This window comes from Trachypithecus francoisi, unplaced genomic scaffold, assembly GCF_009764315.1.
Source record: "Trachypithecus francoisi isolate TF-2019V2 unplaced genomic scaffold, Tfra_2.0 Lachesis_group13, whole genome shotgun sequence".
Taxonomy (NCBI): Eukaryota; Metazoa; Chordata; class Mammalia; order Primates; family Cercopithecidae; genus Trachypithecus; species Trachypithecus francoisi.
Window position 1 is genome coordinate 91,655,462 of NW_022681458.1, and position 26,307 is coordinate 91,681,768.

Genomic DNA, 26,307 nt, shown 5'->3' on the forward strand with positions numbered 1-26,307 from the left:
CCCACAGAATCCCCAAATTTCCTGTCGAGGAATCCTCTCGGCCTCCAGCGTGCTTCCCAAAGTTGCAAAAATACGGAGGGCGTCTGGGCAGGCGCTGGCAACAGCACTCCTGAGTCCGAGCTCCCACCCACAGGCCACGAGGTAGCAGACAGCCGGATCGGGTGGAAGGGCCGCCCTTTTCTTCGTAGCCTCCAAGGGAGCGGGAACAAAATAACGAAACCAAAACCTGCCTGCTCGCTCTTCTCCCCATCCCCCGCGTTCCGCTGGTTGTGGGCTTCCTGCGGCCGCCGAGGGCGCGTCTCTCCTCCGCCATGGCAAGTTGCTTTTGCTTTGGATTTTGCGGAGCAGGTCCGTGCCTGCACTGTCGCCATGGTCCCCTAGAAAGGCGCGGAACCGGGCGCGACGGGCCAGGGTGAAGGGCTGCGCGGGAAGGGGCGGCGCGCGGAGGGGCCCTGGGGACTCCGGAGAGCCGTCCACCCAGGCGGGCAAACTCAGGTCAGCCTCGCTGCACCTTCCCGGGCGGCGGCACTGCGTGCTCCTGAAATTCACGTACGGCGGTGCGGTGTAGGCCCGCTGCAGAAGCGCAGGACTAGGCTGCCACCTCCCGCACCCACTGCACAGGCGACGGGGACGCCGCCGTTTCCTCGAGGAGCTGCTTCGCAGGCTATTAGGGCTTAACTGTTGGCCTCCCACGCCTCGGGGGGAACAAAAGTGGACTGATTAGCCAGAAATGGAGGCCACAGTGCCTTTAGAAAAGGGCTAGTAAGAACAAGGACGCAAGTCAGGAAGACATCCTCATGTCTTATGTCTGCCTTGGTGCGAATTCTTGTCTTTTGTGGTCTTAGTTTTCTCTCTAGAGACACAAAGGACGTTTTTATTATTAGTGCTGGTGAGGAAGAAAAGTTAGCAAATTCAAAATTTAGCCTCTGTGTTTTGTTTTGTTTCCATCAATCGCTTAAAAGCCTTGGCAAGGCCTTTAATTCCTGCTCTAAAATGCTAGAGTCCCGGAAATGCAAAAGCAATTGTGAGATGCAAGTGTGTTTTTGTTGACTTGGTGGCGGTAAAGGCGTCGTTGTTCAAAATAAACAACTGATTTTGAGAAAATCAATATAAACAAATGCAGTGAATGAATCTTCTTTTTCTTCCCAATGCCTTACTTACAAAAGTAAAGTTTTTCTATATACTTTTTGCTTTCTGATAAGACGGCCAAGTCTGTTATAACACAATACTGATGCAAGGAAAAGCGCCATCACCTTAGTATCTCTTGGCTAAAAGCTGCTCGTTGCAAAGTCCTTGAAAGGACTGTCTTTCTCTAGGACAATTCTTTATCTTAATCGTGGGTAGAAGAGATGGATAACCCTCATTATTCATAACTGACCTCAGTAAAATTATCTATATTAGCCATACTTTCTCCAGCCTACGAAAAGAAGGACAAATACTGGCAAGTCATTGAAGTACTAATTCATTAGATGATTCATAGAAACTAGTTCTTACCAAACAAAATTTACACCTTTATGTTTTTTTCTCCTAAAAATACTGGTTCAGGGAGAAGTTTCTTTGATTTTAAAGATAAATTACATGTAGACATTCAAATAAAGAAATACGGTATTAGTACTAATGAGGGCATAGAACTGAAGTAAGAGTTCCTGAGTTTAAATTGATTGCATGTTTTTCTTTGATATTGTTGGAGTGCAGAAAATGATCTCCCTGCCAGGCGCGGTGGCTCACTCCTGTAATCCCAGCACTTTGGGAGGCCAAGGCGGGCGGATCACTTGAGGTCAGGAGTCTATACTAAAAATACAAAAATTAGCTGGGCGTGATGGCACCCACCTGTAGTCTCAGATACTCGGGAAGCTGAGGTAGAGGGATCACTTGAGCCCAGGAGGCGGAGGTTGCAGTGAGCCAAGGTCACGCCATTGTACTGCAGCCTGGGCAACAGAGTGAGGCTCTGTCTAAAAAAAAAAAAAAAAAGACTTTGAGAGGCCGAGGGGGGGTGTGGAACACGAGGTCAGGAGTTCGAGACCAGCCTGGCCAAAATGGTGAAACCCCCGTCTCTACTAAAAATACAAAAATTAGCCGGGCATGGTGGCTGGTGCCTGTAGTCCCAGCTACTCGGGAGGCTGAGGCAGGAGTATCACTTGAACCCAGGAGGTGGAGGTTGCAGTGAGCCAAGATCACACCACTGCACTCCAGGGTAGGTGACAGAGCGAGACTCCGTCTCAAAAAAAAAAAAAAAGAAAAAAAGAAGAAGATCTCCCAAAAGAAATAAACACAAATGCAGTGAGGGAATCTTCACTAGAAAAATAAAGTTTTTCTTTATGCCTTTTTGCTTTCTGATATGATGTCCCTGCCTTTATTCTTACATTGACAGGGTTGAGCACTTCTATTTTTTTGTAGCCATATTTAAATCTTCAATATTTTTGTTTTTATTTTTATTTTTTTTTGAGACAGAGTCTCACTCTGTCACCCAGGCTGGAGTGCAGTGGCACGATCTTGGCCCACTGCAACCTCCACCTCTCGTGTTCAAGCCATTCTGGTTCTTCAGCCTCCGGAGTAGCTGGGATTACAGGTGCCTGCCACCACTAATTTTTGTATTTTTAGTAGAGATGGGGTTTCACCATGTTGGCCGGGCTGATCTCAAACTTCTGACCTCAAGTGATCTGCCCACCTCAGCTTCCCAAAGTGCTGAGATTATAGTCGTGAGCTACTGCACCTGGCCTTTTTAAAGAGTTACCAGGTTTGTCTAAAAGTGAAAAACCAATAACAATGTAAACAGTAAATATTGTTTATAGCAGGTCCCAATAGTGTGCTGTGATTACTTTTTCTCCTTTTAGTCCAATGTTATGTGTATTTTTCCTTTTGCACTTCTAGGAAAATGTTCCTAGCAAATGGGTCAAATGGATTCCCTCCCTCCCTCCCTCCCTTCCTTCCTTCCTTCCTCTTTCTCTTCTCTTTTCTTCTTTCTTTCTTTCAGTCTTTCTTTTCTTTTCTTTCCTTCTTCTTTCTTTTTCTTCTTTCTCTTTCTTTCCTTTTTTTTTTTTTTTTTTGCATTCCATAATTTTTTTTTTTTTTTTTTGGGACAAAGTCTCCCTCTATTGCCTAGGCAGTCTGGAGTGCAGTGGTGCTCACTACAACCTCCACCTCCCAGATTCAAGCCATTCTCCTGTCTCAGCCTCCCAAGTAGCTGGGACTACAGGCATGTGCCACCACGCCCAGATAATTTTTGTTATTTTTGGTAGAGATGGGATTTCACCAGGCTGGCAGGCTGTCCTCGAACTCCTGACCTCAGGTGATCCTCCTGCTTCGGCCTCCCAAAGTTCAGGGATTACAGGTGTGAGCCACCTTGCCTGGTCTGCATTCCATAATTTACTTAAAATCATGCAAGTACTTATGATTTTTAGGCTGGGGCCCCTTCAAATCCCATAAATGGGGGAGAACTTGCTCTGGGATATAAATGCTAGCAGGTTCTCTCTGGAGTGTTCATTCAGGCTTTTCTTTCTTTTTTTTTTTTTTTCCGACAGAACCTTGTTCTGTCACCCAGGCTGGAGTGCCGTGGTGCCATCTTGGCTCACTGCAGCCTCGAGCTCCTGGGCTCAAGCGATCCTCCTATCTCCACCTCTGGAGTAGCTACCTGGGACTACAGGTGTGCACCACCACACCTGGGTAATTTTTTGTGTTTTTGGTAGAGACCGGGTTTCATCTGGATTACAGGCGCCTGCCACCACACCCAGCTTATTTGTCGTAGAGACGGCATTTCACCACGTTGACCAGGCTGGTCTAGAATTCCTGACCTCAGGTGATCCATCCGCCTCGGCCTCCCAAAGTGGTAGGATTACAGGTGTGAGCCACTGTGCCCAGGCTGCTTTTTAAAATTGTTTTACTTTCATTTTACGGGGCTCTTGGGATGGACAGGACACTGTGTGTGTGTGTGGTGTGTGTGTGTATGTGTGTATGTGTGTGTGCGAGTGCTTACACTGTCTTCCTGATCTGGTAGGTCAGAAATAGTTTCAGTGGAGTCCTATTGAATAGAGAGGCCGCTGGACTGAGGGCTGCAAATTCCTTTCTGGTCTGCTAACCATTACTCTAGCCCATGAGCTGTCCTGTCCAACCCCAGGTAACTTAGGACAGCTTATGTTTGAGCTCAGGTGGACTAACTGTATAAAAATTGGGAGAAGCTTATAAATCCATTTCCCGAAATGAGGCTGAGGGACAAATTAAAGCATTTAAATAGAAGCCTTAACTGGATAATAAAAGTTCAAAGAGAATGAGCCCAAGGAAGGATTTACTTCCAGTTGATACTCTGTGTCCAGCATGGTGGCCGGGTCTGCAATAGTGTGTATTTGCTATGGCTGACTTTCATGTCAGATATGTGCTGGGAGGCAGGATTTACTCCGTTGCAGTCCCTATGTTATTGCCAGGGCTTTGTTTATTTGTTTGTTTGTTTATTTAGAAACGGAGTCTCTTGCTGTCCAGGCTGGAGTGCAGTGGTATGATCTGGGCTCACTGCAACCTCCACCTCCTGGATTCAGGTGATTCTCCTGTCTCAGTTTACCGAGTGACTGGGATTATAGGCGCCCACCACCACGCCCAGCTACTTTTTGTACTTTTAGTAGAGAAGGGGTTTCACCATGTTGGCCAGGCTGGTCTCGAACTCCTGACCTCAGGTGATCTGCCCGCTTCAGCCTCCCAAAGTGCTGGGATTACAGGCGTGAGCCACTATACATGGCCCAGGGTTTTTTTTTTTATGGTAACTTTCCTGATTCTGACAATAAAAGTAGGGGATGTGTTTCTTACTCTCTCACATGCTTTAGACTCTACAATGTAAAGAAAACATATAGCCACCTCCAAATACCATATTTTGTGGTTAGACTTATTTTTAATTAATAAATTTTTAAATTTATATTTGTGATCTTTTCCTTCCTTTGTAACTTCTTCCATTATTTTTAGACCTTCCTGAATCAGACAAATATTAACCAATATTTTCAACTTATTAAAAAAAGGATGGTAACTTCTTCCATTATTTTTAGGGCTTCCTAAATCAGACACATATTAACCAGTATTTTCAACTTATGAAAAAAAAGGTGGCTGGGTGTGGTGGCTCATGCCTGTAATCCCAGCACTTTGAGCAGCTGAGGCAGCAGATCACTTGAGGTCAGGAGTTTGAGACCAGCCTGGCCAACATGGTGAAACCTCGTGTCTACTAAAAATACAAAAATTAGCTGAGTATGGTGGTGGACACCTGCAGTCCCAGCTACTTGAGACGCTGAGGCAGGAGAATTGCTTGAACCCAGGAGGCAGAGGTTGTAGTGAGCTGAGATCACGCCACTGCACTCCAGCCTGGGTAACAGAGACTCCATTTCGGAAAAAAAAAAAAAAGGTTTAATTTTTACATTTAACTCTTAAATTCATACAGAGTTTATGTTGGTATATGGTGTGAAGCAAGGATTTACTCCCCTACACCCCTTTTAAAAAGTATCTAACCAGCTGCACCAGTACTTTTATAGAATAAGATATTCTCTCTACTGAAGTGTGATGTCACCTTTATTACGTAGAGTCTTGTATTTTTAAAGAATAACCTACTGTTTCTCTTACAGGCATCAGTTTTGAATGTCAAGGAATCCAAAGCTCCTGAAAGAACGGTTGTAGTTGCTGGTCTTCCAGTTGGCCTTTTTAGTGATCAGTTATTGGCCCTATTAGTAAAGAGCCACTTCCAAGACATTAAGAATGAGGGTGGAGATGTTGAAGATGTGATATATCCGACAAGAACCAAGGGAGTTGCATATGTAATATTCAAAGAAAAAAAAGGTATTTCTAAATCAAATTTTTGTAATTTTAGAAATACTTCTTCAATGAAATTTAAAAATTACATTTTATTAAAATGATCCACGGAACTGGTAAATTTTAAAGTAGCTTTTTGTTTTTCTTTTTTTTGTTTTGAGACAGTCTCACTCAACTGTTGCCCAGGTTAGAATGCAGTGGTGTGATCTCAACTCACTGCAACCTCCACCTCCCAGGTTCAAGTGATTCTCCTGCCTCAGCCTCCTGAATAGCTAGGATTACAGGAGGCGCCCACCATCACACCCAGCTAATTTTTGTATTTTTAGTAGGGACGGAGTTTCACCATGTTGGCCAGGTTGGTCTCAAACTCCTGACCTCAAGTGAGCTGCCTGCCTTGGCCTCCCAGAGTACTGGCATTACAGGCGTGAGCCACCACACCTGGCTAAAGTAACTTTAAAAAAAAAATATTTTATTGTTTATTGAATATACAAATGGCATGATACTGCTTTAGGAAGAAAAGATATGAAAATGGCTCATGATAAAGTTGCTAGTGACTGGCAAATTCTTGAAAACTTTTTTCTGTATTTTGAATCTGTCTATATCTTGGGGTGAAAGTGTTACATTTTATTGTAGAAAACCTGTAAAATACAGACAAAAATGGGGAAAAACCCCATAAAGATGATATATAATCTCATAAACAAGATGACTACTTTGGGAATTTTCAGGTGGCCTCAACTATATATTTTAGAATAAATAGATATTCTAATATAGTATCTGCCTTATTACTGGCAAAGTTGAATTGAGAAGTGTGGCTTGACTCTGAGATCAGATTGAGTCATTCTGCTCCCTGCACCTAATCCCTGACTTAGATGGTGAGGAAACTGGGTTGGCAGAGCACACAACACCCCTTCAGCCTCATGGAATGGGCAACCTTCTTTACAACTTAGTGGCTGGCAGAAAATACATTGCCAGAGAAAAACAAGTCTCCATGCCAGGCTCTTGGAGGTGAACATACCACATGGGGGTAGGAGTAGAGGAAGAGACCTTGCTTTGCTTGAGGGAAGACAGAGTCCAGAGAAAGATCCAGGGCACTATTGATTTTCAGTACCTTTAGCTGTCACCATTAATTAAGTCATTTCTTCTCAATGGGGATGTTCAGGTAAGGAATGGCAGGAGGAGGCTCAGGGGCTCAGTATTTCTCTAAGGAGATGGTAGTGTTTTTGAAAGTTAATATTTTATATGTTAATTGGCAACTCAGAGAGAGATTGAGAGGGAGAGATTGGCCTTGGTCATTCATTCATAAATATTTTCTGAGTACCTATTATTTACCAGGCAACATGCTCGGTCTTGATACAGCAATGAGTGAAATAGGCAAAGTCTTTTTTTTTCTTGAAATGTACATCTGGACAGATTTTAAACAAATGAATCTATAATATGTTGGGTGCTTTATTTATATACAACTTAGATATTTGTTTATTTAAATATTTTAATTTATGATTATATATTCATAAATACTAAGTGCTATGACAAGATATAAAGAAGAATAAAGGGATAGAATATGATGGAAAGTGCTGTTTTAGATGAATAGGAAGGGAAATGCTCTATTTAGATGACATTTGAGCAGAAGCCAAGTAAGGGAATGATTCATGCAGATAAGCAGGGAGAACATTCTAGGCCAAGGGAAGGACCGGTAATTCTGCGAGTGGGGAGCATGCTGGGTGTGTGGAAGAACAGCAAGGAGGCCTGTGTGGCTGGAGTGGAATGAGCTGGGGGAGAGTGATAGGAGATGTGGTTAGATGGGGGGCCGGGGCCAGTTTATGCTCAGTAACTGCTGGATCATGGCAAGGTGTCTGGGATTTTATTCTGGGTGACAGGGAAGGTTTCAAGCAGGGGATTGACAAGATTGGACTGCCTTTTCTTAAATGAGCAACCTAGCAGCTGTTTGAAGAACAGGAATTATACTCATCGTTGGTTTTGATAGGGCAGTAGCAGGGCAGGTGATAGGAACTGGTGGGTATTTGGGACATGTTGATGGATTAAATGTCATTTTCTGTGGTAGAGAACACTGGGGATAGAATACATTTGGAAGGGAGATAGTTATCAAGAGTTCAGTTTGGGTCAGTGAGACGCCTATTAGGATAATGAGGTAGAGAGTTCTACAGGCAGAAGGAAGAAAGATCGAGGCTGAAGATAGAATTTTGAAAACAATTCATGTAGAGATGGTGTCTAAAGCCATGGAGATTGTTGAGATCACCCAGGGGATGGGTACAGGTTAGCAAAGAAGCATCAGGCCTGAGGTCCAGGTCTTGCCAACACCTAGAGAATGGGAAGAGGGGAGGATTAGGAAGGAGACTCAGCAGGTCAGCCAGTGAATTGGGAGGAAAACCAGAATAGTATGATAACTTGAATCAAGAATGTAAAGTCTTCTTGTGACTAGAATTAACAGAGATGGGGATATACCTTTCTTTTTTTTATTCATGCATATAATGCCTTGTGTGTTTTATAACGTGATTTGGATCATATTTATGCATACAATGAACTTTAATGAGTTAAAGTGCAACAAAAAAGTGATTTGAATGTTGAATTTAGAGGAAAAATGTAGAAAAAAATCTTAGACATTCTTGTATAATTGAATATGCCTATTTTATTAAAAAATTATTAGTGTATCGTGCCATAAACACTTTTGATGCCAGTGTTTCCACTTAGTTGCAGAGAATGTCATCAGACACAAGAAACACCGGCTAGCAAGGAAGGCTAGACATGCTGAACTCACAGTCTCTCATTTTAGTGACAAGGTAAGGTGTGATGCTGAAGGTGTACTGATAGTCCTGTATCCCATTTCTTCTTTGAAGTTTTTCTTACGGCAGGAGACACAAAGTGCTCTCACTCCGTGACTTCTAGGAAAGAAAATGCAAACTCCCTGAGTCAGTGTTAAAGGCCAACCCTGGCCCTTGAAATTTTGGTTATCGCCTCATCTGTTTTATCTTTCTATGTGTGTCACTTAATGTTTTATTTTACAAAATGTGTATTTTTTGAGACAAGGTCTTGCTCTGTCGCCTAGGCAGTGGCATACTCTTAGCTCACTCTAACCTCTGCCTCTTGGGCTCAAGTGATTCTCCTGTCTCAACCTCCCGAGTAGCTGGGACTATAGGTGTGCACCACCAGGCCTGGCTAATTTTTGTAGTTTTTTTAGAGACAGGGTGTCCCTATGTTGCCCAGGCTGGTCTCAAACTCCTGGACTCAAGCAATCCTCCCACCTCAGCCCCACAAAGTGCTGGGATTACAGGGGTGAGCCACCACACCCAGCCTCACTTAATGCTTTTAAAGTGATAGTAAGCTCTTATACTGTCATGGATGATGCCAGGTACCAACCTAAAGGCTTATTTTGGGAAAACACAATTAGAATGAACATTAAAAAGAAGCTTTGAAGAGACAGGAAATAAGAAAAAGAAGAAGAAGTTAAAATACAAAGCAATGGTTTACTAACTTGATTCTGTAAGACACTCAGAGTTGTATGCAGCCATCTGATGAACTTTAGACTGGGGGTGGGAATGACTCTTGGGGGACCCCTATCCAAGCAGAACCAGAGGAGTTTATATGTATGGTTCTGCATAAAACTGTTTCAAAAAAGAATTCTGCCTCTAAAAATGATTTGAGCACCTCTGTTTTGGGGTATGTGGTGAGGGAGTGTGAATCCCAAATTGAACCAAATGGGATCACTTTGATGGGCTGTCCTGGTACAGGAAGTCAGGAAGTCTGGGGCAGGCAGCTGGGGCCTGGTTTAATGCAATTTCTGCAGAGACAAGAAAATGGCAGAAAAGAACATGTTTATGTAGTCTCTCCCACTAGGCAGTTTTCATTTCTCTCTTTTTAATTTTAGATCTTCAGCTCTGTAAATGCCATCCTTGATCTTTCTGTTTTTGGGAAAGAAGTTACTCTAGAAACTCTGGTAAAGGACCTGAAAAAAAAAATCCCGAGTTTAAACTTCAGTCCTTTGAAACCCAATGGAAGAATCTCCGTGGAAGGATCATTTCTGGCTGTCAAGAGGCTCGAAGAATCTTTGCTAGTAAGAGCATGTTCTCTCTTAGAAAAAGACAAAAATTTTACCAGTGAGGGAAGAAAGTGGAATACACAAAATCCCCAAAGGAATCTACAGAGAAGTAATAACTCTTTGGCATCAGTCAGGACCTTAGTACCCGAGACTGCTAGAAGTGGAGAAATGCTTGTGCTTGACACAGATGTTTTTCTTTACCTGCAACACAAGTGTAGATCTTATGAAAGCACACTGAAAAAATTCCACATTCTGAGTCAGGAGAAAGTGGATGGTGAAATCACCACAATTTGTCTAAAAAACATTCAAGTTGGTTCTCAGCTAAACAATGCAAAACATGTAAAAGAGCTCATTGAGGAATGGTCACATGCTCTTTACTTAAAGCTTAGAAAAGAGACATTTATTTTGGAAGGAAAGGAAAAGAAAGAGAAAAGAATGATCAAATGGGCATGTGAACAATTAAGTTCGAGATACCCTGAAGTCCTGATTAACTTTTATAGGGCACACATTGACATTATAGGATCTTCTTCTGACACTTACTTGTTTAAAAAAGGGGTCATGAAATTAATAGGGCAAAAGGTTAGTTAATAAAATCTCAGCAATATAGTCATAAGCACTGCTTTCCCTTGCCGAGCAGTGACCATTGCCATGAATGAGGCTAGCTTTACACATCCTATCTCATTAATCCTTATGCTCATCCTTCATTGTCAGTGTTGACTATCCTCATGTTATAGTGGAAGAAACTAGGATTTGGAGAAGTTAAAACACTTTTCTGAAATTATCCAGTTGATAAGGAATGAGGCTGTGGCTTAGCCCAGTCTATCTGATTATACAGATAATATCTAAGGAATAAAACTTTGAAAAAAAACTCACCAAATTTTTTTTTTGTTTGTTGTTTGTTTTTGAGACGGAGTCTTGCTCTGTCACCCAGGCTGGAGTGCAGTGGTGTGATCTCGGCTCACAGTAACCTCCGCCTCCTGGGTTCACACCATTTTCCTGCCTCAGCCTCCAGAGTAGCTGGGACTACAGGCACCCGCCACCACGCCCGGCTAATCTTTTTGTATTTTTTTAGTAGAAACGGGGTTTCACCGTGTTAGCCAGGATGGTCTCAATCTCCTGACCTCATGATCTGCTCTCCTTGGCCTCCCAAAGTGCTGGGATTACAGGCGTGAGCCACCGTGCCCAGCAAACTCACCAAACTTTGAAGGAATCTTACTTTCTCTGTAACTCCAAATTATTAGAAAATAATAATTATTAAGAAGTAACCTTAACATATGAGAAGTTTGAAAGGTGGTTATTATGCCATGGGCAATTTCTTAACGTTTACAGTTTGTGTTGACTCCATGTAGAATTAGAATACTGGCAAAAATCACTAGGGAAACTATTTAGATGGAAAGCATATCTGATGCAGGTAATCATTATTTGACTAAATTCTATTGTTTCAAGGCTGCTGGCCACATAGGATGTTTTTACTACTACTTTTTTAGCCTAAGTGCTTACATAAATTGGTGATTCTCTTATAATTGTTCTCTTGTAATTGTGATTCTCATGTAAATTGAGTCATGCTTGTCACACCCAACTAAAACAGAGTCAAGAAGCTAGGGGGAAAAAGTACTTGGCACACATAATTCTCAAAGAATATAATTCTCTGTGAGCCTGGCTACTGAAACTACTTGCTGTAACCTGAAACCAGTTTTGTCTATAGCTGTTGAGATAACTTGCTGTAACTCTAGGACTAATTTTGCCTATGGCCATTGCCCACCAGTTGGAGCTTGCCAGCTCCCCAGAGCTTTACTAATACCAATGAGCTTTCTCTTAAGACCACAAGTAACATTCTTCGTTTAAAATAAAACCCTCAACCTTCTCTTTGTTTGTTGAACATACTAAAGATGACCTAGAATTGAAATTCTTCTCAAATAAAACACTAAATTTAGAGTTTTGTGTCTACATTTTCACTTTGACTTTGACATACATGGTGTCAGAAGTGGGATACAAAGCTGACTCACCTCAGGGAGAATCACTGGCCTTTGGAGCTATGGCATGAGGTACCTGTGTTGGGGCCCTTTGAACCCCCACACCCCCACCACTTTCACAGGTCATGCTTTCTCCTCCCAGTGAGTATCTCTTGGACAGAACTCTCAAATATGGTTTGAGTTCTGTTTTATTTAGCATATGATTAGGGAGAGATCGTTCCCCCTCTTGTTTGGTAGATCTGTTGGGTAGAATTATTTTCCCCCCGTTGACCTCAGCTGCGAGGTTTGGACCTTGAGGCTTGGATGAGGGAATTTTTCCCTTTCTTTGGAGAAGGCTTATCATTCTTACTGGTAAGCATGAATTTTATTTTCTGTCTGGGCTTTTATTTAATTGGCATTTGTGTATTCAGTGCTTGCATTTACTTGACTTTTGCATAGTTGGCATTAAATCAGAGCACCCACGAAATGAGCTCTCAAAGTTCAATGTCATGCCAGAATATTTTCTAGAACTCCAGCTAGAAACATATTCAAACATTATAGGGATCATTTAGTCTGTTGTTCTTAAAACTGAACTAAAAGATGGAGGCTATAAAATCATATACTCCAAATAAGATATGCATATTTCATTGATATCTCGAGGCTAAAAACAATTAAAATACATTCAGGATGCAAGTAATTGCCTTATTAAAAAATACTGTATCAAAGGTGGCTGGAACTTTTTCTTTTCCTGACCTTTCACCTCCCCTTCTTACAATATCCCCACTTTATCCTTCTCTAAACAGCTATTCTAACATACTACTAAAAAAACAAAAACACTTGAAAACCAGCAGATATAAAAGAAAGTCATTTTGACCTTCCTACTGTTTTTTTTTTAAAGCAAAGATGAAATTCCCATGTAAAACCTTCCTCCCTATACAAAAAAGAATGGCAACATTCTTATCTTGAACAACAAAGAATTGAGTCCAAGAAAATACTGTATAAACCTTGTTAAAAATCACTCTTGTCTTTTGGTCCTACTCACATAATTCAGCACACTTTCACAGTTAACTATTCTTTGTTCAATTCAGTGCATTGGTGAGTGACTCAAACTGCTTTATCCCAAATTTGATTCACAGCCTCTATAAGATTGCCTATTAAAAAAGCTTAAAGCTTATCCTTAGCCCATTTTGTCAGAAAAATAATTTGCATCTAATCATTTTTATAAACTGGTGAATTTTTATGTGTTTTACTATATCACGACTAAAATTCTAAAATAAAAGTTCTGATATCTTTATATGTATGTATATGTGTTTAAATATGTTTATGTGTATGTACATATGTTATATGTTGTATCTACGTAAAATCTGATGTAGTCAGCCAGAAATCCGTTAAGAAATTTTATTCTGATTGGTTTAAATAAATTAGCACTCATATAAAATGTATAGTAATTAACTCCCAGTTTTTTTTAGTTGATGTGACTTAAGTAAATCTTTGATAAATTAATTGGTTTTAAAATTGTGGATGAAATAAAATTAGAAATGTCTTCAAAATTGTCAGCATACATTTTTATCTGGGTTTACTGGTCAGACAGTTTTATATTTGCCTCTGCTAGATATTTTAAAGTCATAAAGCCTAAAACAAAATGATCTTTGTTTATATAGTTTTAAAATAAATATGATTAATATTGTTGATTTAATAAAAATAGCTATAACTTTTCTGAGTTATCAACAGGGTGGCTGTTTTTAACTTTAAGGTTCTTACTTAAACCCTAATATCAAGATAAACCCTTGATGGTAACAGTCTATAAAACTGATTAATAAAAAAAATGACTAGTTCTATCTCAATTTTCATAAATCTAGGAATAATAATTGAGAAATAAATATTATAAATGAAATAAACATTTATAAATGAGCTTTTCATGTAATTTTAAAATGTTAAAATTATGTTAAATGATACTCATTAAATATCTGGATCATATCCCAATTTAAAAATAAAAAACAAATTGCTAAATACATAGACGTTTGTTCTTGGCTTCTTAGGTTTTATAAAAGGACTAAAAGTATTTAGGTCTATTAATCAAAATATAAATTTAGGAAAATACAATTGATATATTAAAAAAACTTATATGGTAAATTTTTATCCTAAGATAAAATAATTGGTTGTTAAAATTTTTATTTTTTATTTTTATTTTTTGAGAGAGTTTTGCTCTTATTGCCCAGGCTAGAGTGCAATGGTGCGGTCCCAGCTCACTGCAACTTCACCTCTTGGGTTCAAGCAGTTCTCCTGCCTCAGCCTCCCAAGTAGCTGGGATTATAGGCACCTGCAACCACACCCGGCATCGGGCTAATAAATTTTTTTTTTTTTTTGAGACAGAGTCTCGCGCTGTCACCCTGGCTGGAGTGCAGTGGTGCAATCTTGGCTCACGGCAACCTCTTCCTCCCGGGTTCAAGCAATTCTCCTGCCTCAGTCTCCCTAGTAGCTAGAATTACAGGCGTGCACCACCATGCCCGGCTAATTTTTGTACTTTTAGTAGAGAGGGGGCTTTCACCATGTTGGCCAGGCAGGTCTCAAACTCTTGACCTCAAGTGAACCACCCACCTTGGCCTCCCATCTTCCTGGAACTTTTTGAAACAACAAGAACTCAAGGTGCAACAATTACAGGTGGATACTTTTTCATAGCACATACCCCCCAAAACCTGGGCATCCTGGGTTACTTAATGAGCTCCTTCTTGGATTATTTGCAAGAGTCTTCCATGTGGGCCTTGCATACCACTACCAAGTTCCCTGTACACCACTACCAAGTTCATGTGTCTGAAGTGATTCCTGGTGTCTGGGAGGCTTAGACTGGAGGTCTGGTGTTAATTGACTCACTCTGAAAGTTCACTGCAATATTTAATATTTAATTAAATATTTAAATTAAATAAATAATTTATTTTAATAAATCATTTTATTAAACATTTAATATTAATCTTATATTGTCTTTTTTACCCATTTATAGCATGTATTTTCTGAAAGATATAGCTTGTTCATACCCATAAAAATGTAGTATTTCATTATGTATTCACTGACACTTTTTGGTTTTTTTAAATGTCTGTTTTTAGATTTGAGTAACTTTCTTTCCCTTCTCCTGAGGACTAAGGTCTGATTTTGTATCTTGCCCAAATTCTTGTCTAAGGGGTGTGGGAAGTCATGTCCTACAAACCATAAACTCTCATCAGATGGGTTTTATTTAACCCTATATATTGTGACTTGCTTTCTAATCTGGCATGACAGGGAAGAAAATAAAAATGTTTTACCCCAACATATATTTCCTTGCCGTAACTTGAAATTGCCCTGCAAAGTCTCTTGTGGGAAAAATCCACATTCTACAGAGAATCCCCTTCTCCCTTTGTTTTCCTTCTTCCTTTCCAGATCTAGGAGATAATCAACTAAGAGCCAGGTACCGTTTTAAGTCCAATAAGAAACATTTTACAACCTGCTCTCTCTGAAGTCTGCTATCTGAGAGCTTCCTCTGCACAATAAAACTTGGTCTCCACAATCCTTTATCTTAACTGCAACATTTCCTTTCTATTGATCCCAGGTCTTCAGATAAAGTCATCCAGCTGTCAACCAGAAAATGTTTAAATTTACCTGTAGCCTGGAAGCCCCCACTTTGAGTTGTCCTGCCTTTCTGAACCAAACCAACGTATTTCTTAAATGTATTTGATTGATGTCTCATGCCTTCCTAAAATATGTAAAACTAAGCTGTACCCTGACCACTGTGGGTACGTGTTCTCAGGAGCTCCTGAGGGCTGTGTCACAGGCCATAGTCACTCATATTAAGCTCAGAATAAATCTCTTCAAATATTTTACAGAGTTTGACTCTTCGTCAATACCCCCAATGCTAGTAAGCATCATTTACTTACAGGCAGTCCTGTGTGTTAGAAGGATACCGCCTATATGGCAGTCAGAGCAGAGTGGCTGAGGGCATGAGTTTTGTAGCTTGATAGATCTGAGACTGAATTTTGGCAACACTACTTACTGACTTTTGACTTCCATTGCACATGTATAAAATGGGGATAATAGCTACTGTTAGAAATGTGTGAACCAGAACAACTCCATCTTGAATAGGAGCTGGGTGAAATGAGGCTGAGACCTACTGGGCTGCATTCCCAGATGGGTAAGGTAATCTAAGTCACAGGATGAGACAGGAGGTTGGCTCAAGATACATGTCATAAAGTGCTTGCTGATAAAACAGGTTGCAGTAAAGAAACCGGCTACAACCCACCAAAACCAAGATGGTGACGAGAGTGACCTCTGGTGATCCACAGCGCCCTGACAGTTTGCAAATGCCATGGTAATATCATAAAGTTACCTATATGGTCTAAAAAGGGGAGGCATGAATAATTCACCCTTTGTTTAGCATATCATCAAGAAATAACCATAAAAATGGGCAACCAGCAGCCGGGACTGTCTATGAAGTAGCCATTCTTTTATTCCTTTACTTTCTTAATAAACTTGTTTTTGCTTTACTTTATGGACTCACCCTAAATTCTTTCTTGCACGAGATCCAAGAACCCTCTCTTGGGGTCTGGATCTGGACCCCTTTCCTGTAACACTATTACCTCATCAGATTTTGTGACAATCAGGTGAAGTTCTCCACCTAGGGCTGGACTCTTTGTATAACTAATGGTGGCCAGTGGTTCCTCTAATTCCTGCCAATCAAGGGAGAGAAAGTGATGCAGTTCATAGTAAGAAGGGAAGGTGATTTGCTTTTGCTTCAGGCCTTTTTCTGTAGTAGAAAAACGGGAAGACCATGCTTGATATTACAAATCTCTTATCTCACAGATACAGAGGTATAACTGAAGCAGGGTTCATTGTTTCACAACATAGTTTTGAGAGGGAATATCAGAATTCCGTCCTGATGTTTTTCATGCTCTAGGGCAGAGGGAGTGGTTTGTGTCCTGGCGGAAGACAATAGGCGACTCCAGCTTTTGAGAGGGCAGAGCTCTGGCTTTATTATGTTAAGGAACCGCCGGGTTCTTCTCTAGTCTGGAGCATCTTAAAGGAACCACGGAGATAGCTCTATGTAGTGCCTCTAGGAGTGTGGATCGGAATAGATTCTTTCGGTTTTCGAATTTCCCCTCTGATATATTTTTTAAAGCAGGGTCAGAGTTGGACTTCCGTGGTTGGCTATATATTGTAAACCATGCCACATGGTCAGAAGATTGCTTCAACCCTTTTAACTGATCCATTCTGTTTCACCACTGTCAGAAGACAAAATGACAACAAATTTAGTTGAAGTTCTTTTTTTTTTTTTTTTTTTTTTGACGGAGTCTCGCTCTGTCGCCCAGGCTGGAGTGCAGTGGCCGGATCTCAGCTCACTGCAAGCTCCGTCTCCCAGGTTTACGCCATTCTCTCGCCTCAGCCTCCCAAGTAGCTGGGACTACAGGCGCCCGCCATCTCGCTCGGCTAATTTTTTTGTATTTTTTTAGTAGAGACGGGGTTTCACCGTGTTAGCCAGGATGGTCTCGATCTCCTGACCTCGTGATCCGCCCGTCTCGGCCTCCCAAAGTGCTGGGATTACAGGCTTGAGCCACCGCGCCCGGCCTGAAGTTCTTAATTGGCTTTTATTTGCAATTCTAAAATTGGGCAACACTGCGTTCTATAAGATAGAATGAGTGTTTTGATGAGCTGTGCAGACAAGGTTGGCTTTATAGACATAACAGGGCTGAAGAGAGCAGAAAGAGAACAAAAAGTGGACTGCTTGATTCAAAGTTACTTTTCTTGTAAGGGTGAAAGCAGAGGGCACTTCTTTATCCTGCTGGCTGAAACTGGCCTGTTTGGAGATTTGGCTGTTTTCTTTCTTCTGATTTATCAGTTCAGATAAACAACTGAGTTTCAGGTTAGTAGCGTGAAACGTTAGTAAAGTAGTCACTTTAGCATGAGTGACTCCATTTTGGTTTGGTCTGTTGGGTCTAGTGCAAGAGCTCAGTTCAAACCAATGGCCTCCTATAAATTTTATTTCAAATCACACTGGGGCACAAGATAAGGTCAGTCTTTTTAAATATTTAAATGAATGACCCTAATCCTTATTATTATTTTTTTTCTTTTCAGTTTTAAGATGGTTTTTTTCTTTCTTTTCTTTTTTTTTTGATTCTCTCTCTCTAACTCCCAGGGATACTTACTCAGCAGAGGGTGTCAGGCCTAAAGGAAAGAAACCTGTTAAACTTGCCCAGTTTGCCATGGGAACCCATCCTGTTTAACAAGTTGTCTCCAGTGGTCTGTCATTTTAGTGCAGTCCTTGTCATCGTGCTGACCAAGTCCTGTGGCCATTGCTGATGGCAGTACTTTCCACAGGTGAAAAAAGAAGAGTCTTACCAGTTAGACTGAGCAGTGTTCATTACATAGCAAGGTAGGCCGGCTCCCGGGAACACACATCTTTAGCGACAGAGCCCTCTCTTACAGAGTTGGCCCTCATTATTCACGGATTCCGTATTTATACATCTGCTTACTTGCAAACATTTATCAGTAAGCCCCACTCCATGTGCACAAAATGGCAAAAAATTTGAACCACCTGTATGTTCGCAGGTGTGACCTTCCTGTTTCAGCTCTCTTATTGTAAACAGGTGTCTCTTTTGAGGTCTATTTAATGATGCATTTTCCATGTTTTTATTTATTTTTTATTTTTAGAGACAGGGTCTTGCTCTGTTGCCTAGGCTGGAATGCAGTGGCGCGATCATGGTTTATTTGGTTCAAACACTAAGCTTGGGCTCATTCTAAACAGCAAAATCACCAACTAAATGCACAAAAATGTAGGGCAGGTATGGTGGCTCAAGCCTGTAATCCCAATGCTTTAGAAGGCTGGGGTGGGAGGCTGAGGTAGGAGAATCACTTGAGGCCAGGAGTCTGAGACCAGCCTGGGCAACAAAGTGAGACCCCCATCTCTACAAAAAATAAAAAATAAATTAGCTGGGCATGGTGGCACACACCTTTAGTCCTAGCAATTTAAGAGGCTGAGGCAGGAGGATCCCTTGAGCCCAGAAGTTCAAGTCATTTTTGTTTTTTTTTGAGACAGAGTTTCACTCTTGTTGCCCAGGCTGGAGTGCAATGGCACGATCTCAGCTCACTGCAACCTCTGCCTCCTGGGTTCAGGCAGTTCTCCTGCCTCAGCCTCCTGAGTAGCTGGGATTACAGGTGCCCACCACCATGCCTGGCTAATTTTTATATTTTTAGTAGAGACAGCAGGGTTTCACCATGTTGGCCAGGCCCTCAGGTGATCCACCTGCCTTGGCCTCCCAAAGTGCTGGGATCAAAGGTGTGAGCTACTGCACCTGGCTGAGTTCAGGGCATTTTTAAAAGGTACATTCCTGAAAGAAGAAAGAAAGCTCAATTGAAGTTGAGAGTGAGGCCAGGTATGAATTTGGCATTCTCTTGACACAGCTGAAAAAATTTCTTACACGTGCAAGAGACCAGTCTTGAAAAGCTATGTTATTGCTATCCTGAGAATTCCTATATAAGGGACTTTGGGTGTGTTCCTGAGATGAAACTAATTTACACTTGGCCTCACTCTCAACTTCAATTCGGCTCTCTTTCAGGAATGCACCTTTTAAAAATGGCTTGAATTCCTGGGCTCAAGGGATCCTCCTGCCTCAGTCTCTTAAGTTGCTAGGACTATAGGTGTGCCACCATGCCCAGCTAATTTATTTTTTATTTTTTGTAGAGATGGGGGCAGGGGTCTCACTTTGTTGCCTAGGCTGGTCTTAGATTCCTGGCCTCAAGCGATTCTCCTACCTCATCCTCCCACCCCAGCCTTCTAAAGCACTGGGATTACGGGCTTGAGCCACCACACCTGCCCTACATTTTTGTACGTTTAGTTGGTGATTTTGCTGTTTAGAATGAGCCCCAAGCTTAGTGTTTGAAGTGTTTTCTAGAGTTCCTAAGTGTGAGAAGACTGGGATGTGCTTTACAGAGAAAATACATATATTAGATAAGTTTCTTCTAGGCATGAGTTTCAGTGCTGTTGGCTGTGAGTTCCTTGCTAATGAATCAACAGCTTATATTAAATAAAGTGTCTTTAAACAGAAACACACACCAAACAAGGCTATGTATTGATTGATTAATGAAAATGTGACCAGAGGCTTGTGGGCACCTAATCTTGTATTTCTCCCGAGAGTGATGGTTTAGTATTTGTGGATTCGTTATTCTCGAAAACTTTATAGGACACAACTGTCAACAATCAACAACATATACAGCCATTTCCCTAAGGTGACCCAATAATGCCAGAGAGGATGAGTCAGAAATTCTTTCCAGACTCTCCTAGTTCCTAGTTTCTACTTTTTACTTTTGTGATGGAGTCTTGTTCTGTCACCCAGGCTAGAGTTCAGTAGCACAATCTCCTCTCATTGCAACCTCCACCTCCTAGGTTCAAGTGATTCTCCTGTCTCAGCCTCCCTAGTAGCTGGGACTACAGGTGCATGCCACCATGCCTGGCTAATATTTTTTGTGTTTTCAGTAGAGATGGGATCTCACCTTGTTGGCCAGGCTGGTCTTGAACTTCTGACCTCAGGTGATCCACCTGCCTCGGCCTCCCAAAGTCCCGGGATTACAGATGAACCACTGTGCCCAGCCTCTCCTAGTTTCTAAAAGATCATCCCTATCCCTCTTGCTGTTTTTCTGTGGCCTGGTACTTACCTGTGTTCCCTAGACAAGGGGACTCTGTCCCCTTTGTCACTGCCATTAACTGGGGAGGGGTGGCAGTGATATGGCACAAGGTGGAAGGGTAATTCAGAGATACGATGGTGCAAATCACCCTTGCCCATCTCAGGCAGTCTTCTTCCAGCTCTGCTCCTGTGGTCTTTTTTTTTTTTTTTGGCCCAGATATGGAGAAAATTTCTCATTCCAGCCTCAGAATGATTTGTAGTGGGAATATTTACTGTCTTGCTCTCATTTCTCCGACACATAATTGCAAAAATAAAACAATCTGACACTGGTACATTTCCTGAGATCTGAGCTGTCCACTTGTAGCCAAGGTCATCCTGGTAGAGAATGATGTAAATGCTATAAACAGTTATCTGTGGGTCCTATTTATGTTATTCCTAGACTAAAACTTCAGGATTCACTGGAGAGCGAGGAGTAAATCAACACTGTCCACAGTCAAATCGGGTTTGAGCTGGGCTAGATTTAATTCACAATCAATCAAAACTGTATTGGATTTGTTGCTGAACCTTAGCTTTTGGTGAAGAATTCAAAGGTGGCAATGTTCTCCTAAATTTGGCATTCTCTCGACACAGCTGAAAAAATTTCTTACACGTGCAAGAGACCAGGCTTGAAGAGCTATGTTATTGCTACCCTGAGAATTCCTATAGTCTCAGGATGTGTTCATTAGATGTGTTCATTAGATGAAACTAATATTTACCTGGCCTCACTCTCAACTTCAATTCAGCTTTATTTCTTCTTTCAGGAATGCCCCTTTTAAAAATGGCTTGTGGCAGAGTAGCTATAGTTTTAAAACATAAATATACAAAAGTGTCTATAAAACTATGTATTTCTATATACTCAGAGATGAAGAGGTTATTCATGGTAAATAAGCCTTCCTAGATTAGGTGTATGTTTTCTTGCCCTTGCTTTCTTTTTTTTTATGCCAGTTATAATACTTTGTACAATCAATTATTATTTTAAAGTACATTAATTTAGTAGATGTCAATTATTTGTAACACTTTCTATGCTTCCCTTTTCTTGCCACCTGGTGCCAAGGCCTGGTCTTAACGATTTTGTCTCTCATCTTTTTTACATTTTTTTTTTTTTGAGACAGGGTCTCACTCTGTCATCCAGGCTGGAGTGCAGTGGTGCAGTCTCAGTTGCAGTGGTGCAATCTTGCTGCAGCCTCGCCCTTCTGGCTCAAGCGATTCTCCTACCTCAGCCTCCCGAGTAGCTGTAACCAGAGGTGCGCACCACCACGCCTGGCTTATTTTTCTACTTTTTGTAGAACAGGGTTTCGCCATGTTGGCTAGGCTGATGTCAAACTCCTGGGCTCAAGCTATCCATCCAGCTCAGCCTCCCAAAATGCTGGGATTACAGGTGTGAGCCATCGTGCCTGGCCCTCTCTTCTGTTCTATTTTCATCCATTTGATGCGATATCAGAAACAGCTGTAAGAATTTATTTCTTTTGGCGAAAGCTCCGTCTACTCCCAATTCTAACCCAAATGCAATGATGAGTAAAATGAGAAAGTGGCAGTTTGAAATAAAGGAGCTGTTAAAACAATAGGAGTACCTTGGAAACAGCAGCAAGACTTCTGGCAGAGATGATGATGTTACTTTGATGTTGTTGCTGTTGTTGTTTTAAGTAAGTCTTTGCACTCCTATATGATGATGTTACTTTAAATGATGGAATATGACATCTCCCATAGACTGTGGAATAAACATGTAGCTTCTGACTCTGTACTTAATATTCAGTAATCATTATCCTTCATTATTAAAGAAAATAAAATAATTCCTTCCTCATTGTTGAATGGTGTGATGTAAGAAATATGCAGCTAAAAGGGCATACAACATGGAATTATTTACATTGGGATCATTTTTCTAGTTATTTGGTTTGAGAATCAGAGGCTGTTATAATCTGAAAAAGCACTAGAGGGAGCCAGATCTCTGTCTGAGGAATTCTTTGCTCTTGTGCTGAAACACTGCTGTAGCCCACATTTAAATCAGCTGTGGTGGCTCCAGAGGCGCAATCAGTTAGCATGGTACTTACAAATCAGCTTGCAGACTTGTGAATTTCGTGCTCAGCCTTAGTTCACAGGCAAGATTCCACGTGCATTAGAAATGTAAAAATCACAGACTTTAGAGGGTAAAGTGTTACACAATAAAGGGACCTAAGAGACTTCCAAATACAATCGGTGGAGCGTGTTTGGATTATGAGTCAAACAAAACAGCCATAAGAAGATGCTAGTGAGGGCCGGGCGCCGTGGCCCACGCCTGTAATCCCAGCACTTTGGGAAGCCGAGGCGGGCGGATCACGAAGTCAGGAAATCGAGACCATCCTGGCTAATATGGTGAAACGGTGTCTCCACTAAAAATACAAAAAATTAGCCAGCCGTGGTGGCGGGTGCCTGTAGTCCCAGCTACTTAGGAGGCTGAGGCAGGAGAATCGCTTGAACCCGGGAGGCGGAGGTTGCAGTGAGCGGAGATCACGCCACTGCACTCCAGCCTGGGCTACAGAGCAAGACTCCGTCTCAAAACAAACAAACAAACAAACAAGATGCCGGTGAGACAACTATGGAAATTTGAACAGGAAGACGATCTTAAACCATATTATAGAATTACTGTTAATCTTTTTAGGTGTCATAATGATATCTTAGGACTGGGCATTGTGGCTCATGCCTGTAATCCTAGCACTTTGGGAGGCGGCGGTGGGAGGACTGCCTGAGCCCAGGAGTCTGAGACCAGCCTGGGCAACATGGCAAGACCCCGTCTCCACAAAAAAATAAAAAATATGATATCTTGGTAATGCTGAAATCCCTTTTCTATTAAAGATACATAGGGGAATTGAAAGTATGTGTGCGTGTGTGGAGGGGGTGGGAAGATAATAGAAGAAAGAAGATTGACAACATCTGATAATTGTTGGAGCTGGAGTTCATTATGCTATTTATTCTCCCTTCGTGAATGTTTTAAATTTACCTTTAAAAGTGAAAATGAAAAAGTAGAGACATTATATTCTTGCAATATATATTTATGATGTAGGCCACCATTTATGGCTAATGTATATTTCTTAGGTTGCAAACTCAGTTTTGCAAGAAAATATCACCTTTCCGCATAACTGATTTTAATTTCTAGTTTGAACTTTTATTTTACTAGCTGTTAGAAACCAAATATCAGTTAAATCAGAGTAATCTCACATTGCACCGAGTCAAAAAATTAATTCAAGATCATCTTGGTCAATTCTGGATTTTTCCACCTCATCTGACAGCAGAATTGCTGTCAGAATTGCTAAGTGAAAGCAAGTGAGTGAGAGGTGGTGATGGTGAGTCAGGGGCTGGTCCTTGGTTGTCACCTCCTGAGTCAGACATCTAGTCAGACAACCTTCACCTTCTCTTAGGTAGGTTTGTCCTTGCAAATGACAGCCACATTGTCTGATGACCATCCACAAAATCTCTCCAGATGTGCCTCTCCCTAGCTCTGTCAAACCTTCCTGGGGATGGGGAAACATTCAGAGGCTTTCACGCTGACTTTCTCAGCCCTGCCCTTATAGTCATTTAGTCATTTCTGCTGTATTTTTCCAATACTATGTTTGTCATGGAAGGTCCTGGAACACTTCTTTAGGACATTTGCCACTTCCACAGGTTCTATCTGGGAACAAAGGCATTTTCTGCTTTCAAACCCTTAACAAATCTAGGGGCTTCAGGGTTCAGTCCTCAGAGACTAGGGATATACACAGGCCACATTCTTAAGGAAATACTTCAGTGTCTAATATCTCTTCCTGAAGCCTGTGGTGTCTTTGTCTGGTCTGGTGGGGAGACTTAGCTCATAATCTATGATTGCTTACAGCATAAACATAACCAAAGTCCTTCAGAGCTCTGGATGCAGAGAAAGGTCACAGGTTCACAGAAATCATGAAGAAAAATTTTCTTCAATTAACAATAAAATATTGTGCTATTGAATAATTTTAATTCAAAACTTAACATTTGCTTCTCACCACAGAAATAAACTAGGGAAGCAGTAGTAAATAGTAGTTATGAATGCAGTTTCTGGGCTTAGAGACCAGTGTTCTAATCCTTCCTCTGTCTTTTTAGTAGGCATCAGGCACAAATTAAGGTTTCTAAATCTTATGTTTTTAATTCATAAAGCAGAGATAGTAATATCTACTGTGCAATGTTTTGGGAGAGGGTTTAACAAGAATATGTATATAAAGTGCACATAGAGTTTGGCCCTTTGTATAAACCTATAAATGGCAACCATTTTTATTATTAAGAATAGCAAACAGGCAGGAAAAGTCCCTTATGCAATTTTTGTATCTGGTTAATGAACCTTTCTCCTATGACTTCCTAAGTTATTAGCTCAGATCTCAAAGAACCACATAGGAATCTGGGTGCAGCCCAGGGCACTGAAATGATCACAGTTAAAAAAAATTCTCTCTGGTATCCACTGCAAGGTACATGGAGCCCAAACTCCCAGGCCATTTTAAGAAATAACTGCTTAGACTTTATTTCTAGTGTGGCCCATTCTTTATGAACTGTCAGTGGAAAGGAAGCAGATGAAAAGAGGAATTCCGAGAGTATAATATCACCATGACCTCATGAAAGAGGAGAAATGAAACCAAACAATTTATAGTGGACAATTTCTAGATGTTTTTTTGCCAGGACCTTCTGCTCAGAGTGAAAAGAATATCCACACGAATGCCATGTTCCTCTCCAGCATTGTAAGAAAAAGCAAAGTTACTTTATTCAGGCACCCATCTCCCCTGCTTCGATGGCTTTGGTGTTCTGGCTAGGAGAGAAAGATCCACTGCTGCTCTGTTTTCCAAGAAGGCCTTGACAGGGATTCCATGCTGAACTGGCTTCTGATTTCTCTTTGTTCTTGGATGTTAGATTTTAACCCCCTGGATAGAGATGTCCAGTTTTGTAATTAGCCTCCTTCCAGAGGCAGCATGGTGCTGGTAAGCTACCAAGAATTGGCTTGGAGTGGAAAACTGCAGTCTTAGATAAATACAGGCTCTCTATCCAGATGCAATCTATTAATTAACCTTATGCACCCAGAGTATTTCATTAAGCTTTAATGCTTTAGTGCTTAAAGTAGGTTCTGTGAAAAAATGCGACTCATATTGAGAAATCAATTGATGTTGCACTATTATTTGACATTAACCTCTCAGACTAGGGTATTTTTAACATATGTCCTTGGTGGGCATCTGTATTCATTTCCTATTGCTGCTCTAACCCCTATGATTATGTGGGTCCATCAAGATAATCCAGATAATTTCTTTGTCTCAAGATCCTTAACATAATCCTCTCTTTAATGTCACTTTTGCCATATAAGGTAACATTATCCGCAGGTTTTAGGGGTTAGGATATGGACATCTTTGGGGGTTTTTATTCTACCATCCACAGTCCACCTCTGCCCCCCAAATCTTTACTTCCATCCACATGTAAAATACATTCATCTCATCCCATCTCCAAAGGTCTCTATCCATGACAGCATCAACTCAATGTCCAAAATCTCATCTAAATTTCATCAGCTCAAAAGTCCCAAATCTCATCAGGTCTGGGTAAGGCTTTGGGTATAATTCATCCTGAGGCACAATTCATCTCCATCTGGAAAGTTGTGAACTCCACTCGAGAAGCAAGTTATTTGTTCTCCAAATACAGTGGTGGGACAGGCATAGGATAACAGATACAGACATTCCAGTTCAGAAGGGGAGAAAATGAAAGGAAAAAAGGAGTCATCAGTTTCAAGTGACTTTGAAATCCAGCAGGGCAAACAACATTAGGTTTCAAGGCTTGGGAATAATCCTCTGTTTTGCAGCTTTGCCCTCTGGGCTGAAGGCTCTGCCCTTGA

General features: G+C 41.2%; 1 protein-coding gene across 3 annotated transcripts; it reads left to right on the plus strand.

The window, feature by feature from the left end:
- The first annotated feature begins 159 nt into the window (after positions 1–159).
- On the plus strand, positions 160–26,307 carry RBM43 (RNA binding motif protein 43). Of its 3 annotated transcripts, none has more exons than XM_033231542.1 (5): positions 175–314; positions 5,595–5,805; positions 8,485–8,573; positions 9,659–9,844; positions 26,275–26,307. In XM_033231542.1, the coding sequence occupies exons 1-5, from the start codon at positions 312–314 to the stop codon at positions 26,290–26,292; spliced, it is 507 nt and encodes a 168-aa protein (XP_033087433.1). In that variant the 5' UTR covers positions 175–311; the 3' UTR covers positions 26,293–26,307. The 3 variants fall into 3 exon arrangements, with proteins under 3 accessions (XP_033087432.1, XP_033087433.1, XP_033087434.1); XM_033231543.1 differs by lacking the exon at positions 26,275–26,307 and adding an exon at positions 15,362–16,220; XM_033231541.1 differs by lacking the exon at positions 26,275–26,307 and having other exon boundaries at positions 160–314; positions 9,659–12,716.